Source organism: Miscanthus floridulus, chromosome 1, assembly GCF_019320115.1.
Source record: "Miscanthus floridulus cultivar M001 chromosome 1, ASM1932011v1, whole genome shotgun sequence".
Classification (NCBI taxonomy): Eukaryota; Viridiplantae; Streptophyta; class Magnoliopsida; order Poales; family Poaceae; genus Miscanthus; species Miscanthus floridulus.
Window position 1 is genome coordinate 177,187,627 of NC_089580.1, and position 11,992 is coordinate 177,199,618.

Sequence of the window (11,992 nt, forward strand, 5' to 3'; positions counted from 1 at the left end):
ACCAGAACACCAAACCAAATTATTTATCAACCCCACAAGAGACCCTTCCATGTTGATTTTTTTCAAGGGTTAGGTTCTTGGGTGGTTGATAGGAGGCATTGCTTTTTCATCGATAATAAGGTGACGAAACAGGAACCTTATTGATGGGGCATCATGCTCTGAATGTCGTTATCACAGGCCCGAGAGAGAGGATCGGATGCATGTCAAGATAAGCCACTTTAACCCCCACTCCAAGAGAAGAATTCCTCCCTTAGTCCCTTTTGCCTTGTTGAACCTCTCCACTTGCACATTTTTTTTCCAAACTGCTGGCAGGATTTCTGCCCAGCTTGTATTTTTTTAAAGTTCTGCCCAGCTTGTATTAATATAGAAAGGAAGGATTTCAAAATGTTCACAATTTACATGAACAACAGAAAGTAGAAAACAAAAGCTCCGCTGGTTGGGGGGGGGGGGGGGGGGGGGGGGGGGGGCCTAGACCAAGGGATTAATACAGTTCATGAATAATAATACTAATTCATTGCTAGAAAAGAGAAGGGGTGGTGAACAACAATGTGAAAACCAAAAATCAGAAACAGGTTAATGTGGGTACACACGAGAATTAAATCAATTTGCAAATATATTGCAGAATAAAAGAACTCCTTAAAAAGGCAACGTGTCAACAGAATATGTTCCAGATGGTGAATGCATCTGCCGGGACTAATGTGGCAGGTTTGCTTGGTATGGGCATATGCGTGTCATCTGTCATGCTTCTCACTGTTGCACCCCACTACCAGCTGGACCTGGTGCTCCTAAAATCTGGCTATGTGTGACCACCGTTCACCTATTTGATCATATAGCTGGCATCTTGTGCTGATGGGCACACAGGGGCTCACCTCCTTTCCCTTCTATCAGTCAAGGCTACATGTTTTTATCAATGATATGTAAAGAAATGCAATCAATTACAGTTGGCTCAGAAGCCATCAGATTTGATTCCTTCCTAGATCCTCTTTTACCTAAAATAAAATTTCTAAGTCTTCCTGTCAATATCTTGTATCAACAGCAAAGAGATGATGTGCCAGTCAAAAACTTTTTTTTATGCAGAGATACTTTCAGCAGTTTGTTTTATCAATTTAGATTGTGATGAGCTTGTATAGTACCAGTATTGTATCAAACATGATTATGCCTAAAAGATGAACATAGTAAGTAGAAACAGCGCAATGGTATTTGCTTGATAAAATTTTGAGAACATTGAATTCACTGTGGCATGGCATTGAAAGCAATCAGGTGTGTTCAGAACCTTATGCTGGCTCCTAATGCAGGAATTTATTCCAGATAATAATGGGCGTGCATTTAAAAGGAAAATGCCAAAAATTAAAGTCCACAAAAGAGAAGAGGTACCTGTCTCTATCGGCCATGATGATCAGCATTGCCATATCCACATCTCGGCTGTCAGCCACTTGAGCAATTCATCCAAACATCAACAGCAGGAACAATCATCAGCACACCACACCTAATCCTGGAGAATACATTTGAAACTGTGATTGCTATTATGCCATATATGATGAAATCCGAGTATGACCTTGAAGTATACAAAGTGCAATTCAACATTAACAAGTCCAGATGTCTACAAGTTTATGCTCAAGTCAAAGCCTTATGAGAAATGCACCTTCGACAAGCATCCTCTCTTTCTACTTCCATCTCCTTTTGATGTCATCTGAGGGGGTGTTTCAGACATCAATAATGGGCTGAAGCAAATGCATCCAAAGATTGGAACTATATGCAAGTTGAAAAGAAATGATCAATAACAGCGTTTGAACAAAAAATTACATGGAAGGCCCCACAAACAACTCAGCAAGAACAAAGCATCAATTATCAGTTCCCTTTTCATGACAAGCATAAAAGGTAATTACGGGGAACTCTTTATGCCATGTATGACAAAGGACACAGCAAAAGTATGTAGCTAACTAGGCACGCAAAGGGCATGTAGCAGAGATGAACCGAAGTGTGTTACCAATTGACTAAACATTTAAATTATTTACACTGAATCGCAGCTCCGCAACAGCAGCATGCAAATGGTGAGCAGTAGCAGTGACATTAATATGATCTTTCAGCACTCTGACCCCATCCTAGCAATGTAGGAGTTGGTGACCCTGATAATTGCCACCAAGCACAATGAAAAAGCTGCAAATCTGCTGCTGCAGAAAAGGCTGGCAAAATCACTAGATTCATATAATTGATCACAGTACACCTCACAGAGGCAGAACACCTGGCCATTTATCCATGGATCAGACTAACAATCTGCTACTCTGTTCCAAATTATAGTTCATTTTAGCTTTCCTAAGTCAAAGTTCTATAACTTTCCCAAGTCCATGGATCAGACTAACAATCTGCAGAAAAGACTTTAGCTTTCCAAATTATAGTTCACTTGTATTGGCATCTACAAGTTCAAATAAATGCTATATCAAGACATATTTCATGGAGAATTTAATGTAAATTTGATATTGTACATATCGGTGCATTCTATCATAAATTTGGTGAAAGTTAGAGAAGTTCGACTCAACACAGCTAAAGTGACCTATCATTTGGAATGGAGTAAGTAGTTAATCAACCATAATAGAAAAACATGAATAGATCCTCTGGTATTCATATATTCCAAATATGAGAACTGATCTGATGAACAGATCAGTTGCAATAGAATAAAAGTCAAATTATTTTGCAAGCATCTATTTTGTTTGTTAGAACATAAAAGAAATCCACCAGGTCAAGGAATAGGTACTTTGAATTTGATTTCGAAAGTAGTTCAAGGTTGACTGTAATTAGTCAAGAATGCAGCAGGATAGCCCAATCATTAACAAAGTAGATCCCAACAGAAAGCAAAAAACTAATACATTAGTTGATTTGGTGCCACTATATTGGATCCGTTAGTTTTGACTTTTGAACCATGCAAATTGATTTCAAAATCGCGGGCTCCTAAGAAATGTAAATTATTTCTATACTTAGTAGCCCATAACTGGTGTTGGAAAGCCGGTCATCTTGCTTGACAGGGTTTACCACTTCCAGATCACTGCTTACTATATTATGAGGAAGACAAAATTATCCATCAAATCCTAGTCTCTTGTGTCTTTGAGCAGGAGACCTGGTCAATCTTGCTTAACATGTTGGTCTCCTTGATCTATCACCCCAACCCAACCATCCACAATGCACTCCTTTGAGTGGTGGTCCAGAACCATAACTTTGGTGGCAGGGTCATTGCAGACTGGAGTAAACTCCTTGATCACATTGGGTGCTTGGACAATCTGGAAGCAACGAAATGATAGTGTCTTCATGGGAGTTTGCCCAGCACAAAGGGTTTTGCAGATCATTAGGGATGAGCACAATTGTGGTTCATGGCTGACTATGGGTGAAAACTAACTGGTCTAAGTTTGGCTGTTGGTCGTGTGTGTGATAATTATGCGCAGCTCTCTTGAGTATTAGAGGGGGGAAGACAAAAGAGAGCATTAGGCATGCAGAGAGAACTATGATCAAGTTTGCACCATAGTTGAGCATATAACAAGCTTCTCCATCTGTCCATCAATGCATGGCGTATTTTAGCATTATTTCAAACGTCAAATTATCCTACAATATATTGTCAATTTTACAAATTATTTTGAATGCAAATCTATTGATGGAACTTTTGAGCACTAAGCCACTAACCACCCTAAATAACTGTAAATCAAAACTTGCAAAGTTTTCAGATAAAAATACGCCTAACATTGATGGACCAAGGGAGCACAAATCTGCAACAAACTACAATAATCGCTTAGCTGGAACACAGGGTAGCCTGATCTGGATGGAACATAGTGAATTGCCTTGTAATGAATATGTTAAAAGGCAAGCAGAAACAATATACAAAATTTTCAGACATTTCAAATCAGCTCCCGGATACTTTCAACTAGAAGCAGCTAGTCAAGTTTTATATCAAATTGATGCACATTACAGCTCAGCTAAGCTAACATTTCTAGCAATAATCACCGAGGTCGGCTTAGAAACAACCACACAGCTCATCATCGATAAGATGGTTCACTTATACAAAGCAAGGAGCATTATGCTTTCTAGGCTTCTTGCAACGACAGCTAACAAAATGAATCCAAATTAAGCCAAATATTTTTAGCGGATTTTGAAATTACTGTTTATTATTTTTTTCTCGAACACGACTGTTTATTAATTTTAATGGGGCAGAAGCAGAATTGAGTTGCCAGAGGACTTAACAGAGTCTGTTTTTCCCAAGGGGATAGAAAATAGCAGGCAAGATGGAACATAATACATCGGCTTCGAAGAGAGGGCAGGTTAAATGGAATTCGCATTGGATAGCTGCTCAACTAGAAATAACTGAACAGTGGCTAGAAGCAGGTTGCAAGCCCAGATAGGAAAAATAGAAAACATGAGTTCTGCATATGAGGAGAATTTAACTTTTCTTATACAACTCTGTTAACCTTTCAATTGATATAACCACAAGGCATTGAAGTAACCAGTAGCTGTGATTTATTGTTGGGGTGTAATCTAAGCATGAAACAATCATCTCATTGGTTGCTTTTCTCTGAATCTTGATCAGTCGTCAGCCTTAAGCCCTTAACAATGTCAGTCTATCAGTGAAGACTTCAATAGTGGTAGCATTTCCTTTGAAGTACTGGCCTATGTAGCTAGTTTCATATCAAAACCTTCTAGGCTCCTAAATCCCTATGAAGAAGTGTTTTATTAATAATGGACATAATTGTAAAATCAAGAAGTGCACTTAACCAACTACCAAATTGATGAAAAAGAAGACAAAAATGATGGTTGATGAAAACGAAAGGAAGAAATAAGAAACCTAACATTTCATATATATGCCTGCTTTCTTGTTTGGAAAGGAACATTGCCTTTCAGAATCCAACAGGATGTCAATGGGATGGATACTTCATCTCATTACAGTACTTCAACATGTATCCTGTGCAAGTCCAGTTTTAAAGACTAAAAAATACTAGAACCTGATCTATCATTGAGCCAGAATAGGAACATCAGAATCGTTATGGAAACCACGCATGCATCATCCCGTCCATATTAGATGTGTACAAGTCATAGTCAATTAGATTGGTTTTTGTTCGAAGACCAAGAATTATTAGTATCTAAAGTAAGTATAAGAGTTTTTTTAATAATAATAAAGAAAAGAAGTATAAGAGTTAGAATGGATTTGCTAGTCTGTGATGTGTAGTTAGCAGGAGCCTAAAAATTATGATGGCATAATGAGGGGTTCCGCATAGGGATCAATCAACTAAAGGGCTTCACCTATAAAATTGGTATCATCATAGCCTCTTCTCGACAGGAGAAGCCCAAAGATCAGAGGGTGATCTGACCTTGTCTCACTATGGTCATCTGGTACCGTATTAATCCTGAACTGATAGCTGAGTGTTAAGACTCAGACCACACAGGCACAACATATGGAGATACACAATTAAGGCAAAAGGAAAGGGAGCTACCATCCACTGTCTGTGTTCAGCTCTAGTTTGCAATATTGGGGAATGGGGATAATGTAGAACAGGAAACAGTATATTTTACATTTAATTTAGCAGGGCTCGGAGTCACTAATCTTCCTACTGGTCCATTCATAATTCACACAATTTATATCCATATATGGTCCACGAACATGAAGACCCATACGCCAAATTTCCTTGTTCAATTCCATTAAGGATGGTGGTTAGCAGGGGAAAAAAACAGGTACCACGGAGACGCAAGCACGGGTTGCTGGGATACAATTTTTAGCATGCTGTACAGATTACAGATGCATCAAACACAAGTATATTAGCTACTGGCATACTTCACACACAACAGCGCTGTCACTAGTCAACGTTCAATTTTAAAGCACTATACTGCACCCACAGATCCATCAATAGCACTCCCATGCACTGGCGGAGCCAAGGGGGGGCTGGCAGGGGCCATGGCCCCCCCCAATGTTTCACAACAAAAAAAATTAGTAGTATTACTTAATATTTTTTATTTATATTAAGAGGGAGATTATATAAAATTCTTGTCATATATACCTATTAATATCTTCTAGATAATATAATCATACAAAACACAACTAGATAATAAAATTATCGCAATGAAAAAGACCGAGCCGGCCCCCCCTAAGTATAATTCCTGACGGCCGGCCCCCCCTGAGTATAAATCCTGGCTCCGCCACTGCTCCCATGCCACTGTCAGTACAATAACTAGGTCTACAGGCTCATCGATCAGGTCGCAAATTCAAAACCCAGCTATGCATTACATCATAGTATCATAAATAGCACGCGTATTGTCTTATGTTACCACCACAGTAGAGATCCTCAAAATTTCTCACGCTAATCGATCTAGCACACTAGCCAATACAACTAAGCACAAACTAATGGACACCACAAACAAATGGAGGTACCGCTTCTATAATAAAAGCCTCGTTACCGGTCGCGTTGTGTGGTGCTGTGCTTTGCAGGTGCTCGCAGATACCTTCGCGGGGTTCGGTTTTGTTCTTAGGCACAATCGGAAGCGCCTGCGCCTGTTTCCTTAGCTGCCCTGAAACAGCCCTGCCCCGGCACGCCGGTTTCCTTGGACAACCTGAACTAGCCGCCCCCAGCCACAACACCCTCTTCACACTCTTCAAATCACAGACAGAAGAAATTGACGCACCTTTTGGTGGATGTCGAATCGCGTCCAATGTTCGCCGCACGGTAATGGCCGGCCTGATTGGGGCCGAGAAGATTAGACCGCGGCTGCCGGCTGGGGTTTGCCCCATGGCCTCCGCAGCGAGATGGGGAAAAGAAGAGAGCGACAGGGCCCGCACGGTAACGCGACGGTTGGGGCTAAAACGTGACCATCGGGATATCGCTGATGATGAATTTTCTGAATACAGTATCTGGCAAACGTCCATATTGAACTCTCTCCGTCCAAATTATAGATCGTTTTTAGATTTTTTTTACATAGATAATTATGCACCTATATATTCGCAAAAAAAATATGCACCTATATATACACTATCTCTGTATATATGAAAAGCCAAAATGATCTATAATTAAAACCGAAATAATATATCTTAAAAAAACACCATTGTACATATTCAGAACTTCTAAGTTCTAACCAATGTTAGAATTTCAGCATCTTCGGACGAAACGTAAGGCCAAGATATATTTGTATTTTAGCCCCTACCGGCAGGCCACGTGTGGCACTTTGATGAGTGATAAGTTCTAAGAGAACAGGGCGTACATCAGAAACAAAATTGATCAACCAAATGAACGCATGTTACACTTGTAGAATTTGACGATATAACAAAACAAGGCAGACAGATATGAGGTGCACAGACCACAGAGCTTGACTTAGCACGAATTCATGGACCAAATCAAGCAATCTGCCAGTCATTAAAAATCCTTGCGGCCGAACACATAACAGAAAACACAACGAATGATTCAGCAGACCCAAGGTCATGGTGGGCTGATCAAACGAAGGCCTTTTTTTGTTGGAAAATAGGATGATTACACGATTCTCACACTACATTGCTACCAAACTGATTTAGCCACCGCCAGTCCGCCACCAATATGATTTCTGTATCACAGGTCAGTTCAGTCCATAGGATTGTAGCTATAGCTCTGAAAGGGACTCCTTGATGAGCTTCTCCGTGAGCGCTTTAGGGAGCCCCATTACACTATCAATTGTACCAACCTGAAGAGAGTTCCGGTCTTCAGACACAATGCGATACAATGCCCTCTGAACTTGCCATGTAGAAAATCAGTATCCAAACAAGAATAAGAACATGTGTAACTCACAATGGCTTCGACGAGTGGTGAAGTTAGGGGATGCTCCACAAGGAGACCACCAGCGACATAGAAGACATTGCCCTCCTCAATCTGAAATGTACAAAAGTCAAAAGTTTATTTGATGGGACTCATGCCAGAGAGAATACAAAAAATACCAATATGCTTTACAGCATAATCTGTGCGCCAATGAGATTCCATCACATTGTGACTCACTCAAAGGAAGAGGTATATTTAACAATGACAAAGCAGATCAACTGTTGCAGAGCACAGAAAAACAGAATAGTGGGTTAAGTGTTGTAGAGTGCAGACTTACCAAACTCTCCACAACTTCATCAGGAATTTTGTGGAAATAAACCTGATCACCAACATTTACAGCGGAAATGTTAGCATGACAAAAAAGAACTGTGCATCGCAGAACAGAACTGAAAAACTATGGTTTTATTGTACTAAATATTAGCTATAGCTCAGAACCAAGGGATGTAAACCTTTTATCTCATGAGGGTCTACAGGATTAACATCTACTGCCTCCGTCTCCAAAAGAATGTCATTCTAGTTTTGTCAAAAATCAAACTATCCTATGTTTGACTAAGTTTATACTTTATAGATAAAAGTATTGACATTTAGGACACCAAACATGTATTGCTGTAAAAATATATTTCATGCCAAATGCAATGGTGCTAATTTGATATCTTATATATTGGTCCTGTTCTTATAAATTTGGTCAAGCTTATGATGTTTGACTTAGGACAAAGCTAGAATGACATTCTTTTGGGGACAGAGGTAGTATCAACCAAACCAAATACAGCAAATTGTGTTTCTAAATACAAGTTTAGACATCTAGTTTTAAAACTTTGATTCCGGTCTTTTCACCCCTCAACTTTGTAAAAGAGCAAACAGCATTTAAACTTTCTCACAGAATTCATGTTCAGCCCTCAACCTTATTACAGAGGAAAGGGGCCTACAAGCTCAAGGCTCAAATTAGGTTAGCCCATAAACTTTTAAGAAGTATTAAAGTAACTTTTTGCTACTTTACAAATTTAGGCAGAAAGCTGACAAGACATTGCACAAAATGACAAAATCATATTAAACAAGTAACTGAAACCTATGCCAAGATTGGTGGGGAAAGGTTGAGGATTTCAATAAACGTAATACCTAAACATAAGTACGGTATGGTACTCATTCCAAAAATAAAATACCGGAGAAACTTAGATAGTACTTCTGCTTTATCCCATCCTTCCCTTCTAGCTCCAGTCTTCACATTTGTAACAAGCACAGATCCAATCGTAGCAGCATGGCTTTCAGAGTACCCTGAAAGCAAAATGTGCTCGTCAAGCAACACAGGGCAAGGACAGGTCAAATAAAGCATATTATTAAATAATTCGAGTTCTTCTACAAAATAACACAGACCTTTGATGAATTTCCGTGCCTCTTCTGGAGTGCTAGGTTTTTCTCTAATCACTCCATCATGAATCACAACCTCCATAAAGCAAAATGTGAGAAGAAGAGTTAACAAAATCAAATAAGCACTAATGTATGTAGTAAACAGTAATAACACGTTCAAGCATGTGGCAAAACTATAAATATTCTCAACTTGGAATTTGTTAACGATCAAATTTACTAATTCCTATAGTCATATTGGGCCTAAAAAACACTAGCTTCATAGTTTTCCCAGTACAATCTGAGCAAAACTTTTGTTTCCATAAGTTAACAAATTTAGCCATGACCTATACGAATGAAGGGAAAGCGCTAACACAGGAGTTATTATTCTTAGGTACAATGTGATGCCTTAAATAAATAGCAAAGTTAACATATTGGGATATGAACATGGTCCAGGTAGCTCCTTGATTAGTTGAATAGAGAGCCAGTAACAATGATGGTGTCATCCATTCGTGTGCTGCACATGCGCCCTACACCTTCCTTCCAAAGCATCGGCAACTGTCACCTGTCGCTTTTTCTGCTCCATTGGAGTCGGCCTCCTCCACAAGTGAGCTTCGGCACAATTCCTCCTTCCTTAAGTACCCCTAGCAGTCCTCGATGCCTCTCCTTTGCTCAGTTGCAGAGCTCCATGGCCGTGGAACTGTGGAAGGCTCGCGACATGAAATCAACGCTTCTTTCTTTGTTTCTCACCGTGCAGCCATACCAGAGCTCTTCCACCTTCCTCGATGCCAGGGTGAGTGTTGCCAGTTGCCACATCCCAATGAACCTCTCTGCCGCCTCAGGCAGACTTGAGCATGCCCGGAGCAGGATTTGCCCATCTCCCGTGGGCTGGCATCACTTCTTCGCTTGCCACCAGCAGCTCCAAGGGACCCCAAGATCCTATGTGTGTCGCTGTGCCGTTTGGACTCATGTGAGCAGCCCAATTCCACACTAAACGTGCAATCAACCACAAGCATCGGGCGCTGCGCTGCTCTATGTTCGTCGAACCACCAAAAATGGGCAGCAGTGATATTTATTAGAAAAAGGAAATCTTCACTCTCTGGAAACCATATTTTATTTGAGGTAGTGTCCACCAGAAAATATCCACTGAGCCAGAGTGCCTCCCAGCAAACATTCATTTTCACGATGTCCACCAGCCACTTTGCATTGTTTTGCATGTCTAGGAGCAAATTTTGCCTAAACATATTTTATGTTGATGTTACTATCCTTAGCTTCATAGACATCCTAACTAAACAACAAAAGTGGCTAAGTAAATATCGATTCAAGAGTCTAGCACACAAGCATGTTTCCAGAAGCAGCTGAACCTAAAAAAATTGCTCAGGCACTAGCTCTGTAAATACTATTGTATCATGTTCACGATTTCATGTCACTCAAATGCAGCAAGAATGATGGTTTCGGGACGCATCCATATATTTTGATTGTAGATAAGAACACAGCTCATGAAAGATTATCAAGCAAAGCATGCCAGAAGAAATGAAAGCAGCATACTTGGTCAGCAGTTATCATCAGAGTAGTCTCTTTAGAATCAACAATCTCTTTCATCATCCCATCGTTCTGCATCTTCTCCAGTATAGCATCTGCCTACAACATTCACAAAATAGACAAGTAAACCAGTCAATCCAATTGCAACTTGTTTAAATCAACCATTACCTACACTCTGACATAACTAATAAAGGGCAAATGTTAGTAAGAACTAACGACAACTAAATAACAGATTCTAACAGTAAAGACCCTTGTTACTTTGACAATGGGATTTATCCATGTGCTAGGTCTAGGTGCCTAAATATTGATCAACCGTAAATAGAAAACACTAGTAAACCCTAAACATATAATTGCTGGCTTGCTGCGCCAGCTCTACTCCCAGTCCCCCCCCCCCCCCCCCCCCCCCAAAAAAAAAAAAAATATCACTCTCTCTTTAGTAATCATGAAAGGCAACCACCAAACAAAGAGGGGCAGCATAATCCAGTTCTTGAACAAAGAAAAGAAAGAATTACTTTCGCATGAGCCAAGGCAACCACCAGTTCCTCTGGGTTCTCCTTTCTGATGGCTTTCTCATCGATATCCGCGCTCTAAAGCCCCCGGGGAAAAAAGAAAATTAATGAACTGAAAGGTGCGGGAGAAGAGAATTTACTGAAGCAAACAACTCAAACAATAGAGCACAAAAAACCAACAAGAAGAGTGAACTTGTATCCCATCTCGGACAGAATCTGGCGACGCGACGCCGACGAGGAGCCCAGGATTAGCTGCGTCATTCCAGCGCCAGTGTAAGCACAGGTTAGAGAGGAAATACTGACAACAGAGCAGAACGGTGAGATTTTGATGAACATGCGTGCCCGCGCGCGTACCCTGAGAGCCGAAGAGGCAGCCATGGTCCAGTCCTCCCCCTCGTCTCGCCGCCGTCTCCAAGATGCCAGGAAAGAAGAGCAGCGGACTGCGGAAGCCGGAAGGAGAGGGGACTGACTGGTGCCGTGGACCGTAGGATTGCCTTGTGGCGAGACCTCGGCAGACCACTGGCAGAGGCTCAGGCGAGCTAGCAAATGCTGCTTCTGGGCTGGGCTTCTAGGCTTGGTCTGTGGGCTGTATTTGTTCTTTGTTGACCCCGTCCGTAGACATGTTATTGGGCTGCTCCCAAGTCCCAAGCTAAAGGACACGGACGCGGGCCTCATCCCTTCCCTGTCTCGCTCCACTTTACACGCGACGGGAATTAGGGCTGCTTAGCTAGGCAAGAGAGGTTTGGCTAAAATCCCAAGGTCCATGCGGCGATGTCAAAAAAAAACTCAGGC

The 11,992-nt window shown here is 40.9% G+C and overlaps 1 protein-coding gene and 1 long non-coding RNA gene across 3 annotated transcripts; both read right to left on the minus strand.

Annotated features, from left to right (window-relative positions):
• Positions 1-595: 595 nt before the first annotated feature.
• On the minus strand, positions 596-6,807 carry LOC136549487 (uncharacterized). The gene is made up of 3 exons (XR_010781927.1): positions 6,652-6,807; positions 1,643-1,749; positions 596-1,492 (listed from the first exon to the last, which is right to left on the minus strand). It is a non-coding gene; the product is annotated as an uncharacterized lncRNA (long non-coding RNA).
• Positions 6,808-7,225: 418 nt separating this feature from the next.
• Positions 7,226-11,713, minus strand: LOC136503405 (uncharacterized). Of its 2 annotated transcripts, none has more exons than XM_066498495.1 (9): positions 11,555-11,712; positions 11,381-11,452; positions 11,204-11,278; positions 10,698-10,790; positions 9,180-9,249; positions 8,989-9,080; positions 8,086-8,127; positions 7,782-7,862; positions 7,226-7,677 (listed from the first exon to the last, which is right to left on the minus strand). In XM_066498495.1, exons 1-9 carry the CDS (start codon positions 11,576-11,578, stop codon positions 7,597-7,599), a joined length of 630 nt encoding a protein of 209 aa, XP_066354592.1. In that variant the 5' UTR covers positions 11,579-11,712; the 3' UTR covers positions 7,226-7,596. The 2 variants fall into 2 exon arrangements, 1 of the variants encoding a protein (XP_066354592.1); XR_010770755.1 differs by having other exon boundaries at positions 7,620-7,677; positions 8,925-9,080; positions 11,555-11,713.
• Between the last annotated feature and the right edge of the window lie 279 nt (positions 11,714-11,992).

Coding starts and splice junctions, on each gene's coding strand:
- LOC136503405 (XM_066498495.1), bottom strand. CDS start 11,578: ATGGCTGCCTCTTCGGCTCTCAGG. Junction 11,453..11,554: donor CTGCCTCTTCGGCTCTCAGG/GTACGCGCGCGG, acceptor GGAATGACGCAG/CTAATCCTGGGCTCCTCGTC. Junction 7,678..7,781: donor CACCACTCGTCGAAGCCATT/GTGAGTTACACA, acceptor AACTCTCTTCAG/GTTGGTACAATTGATAGTGT.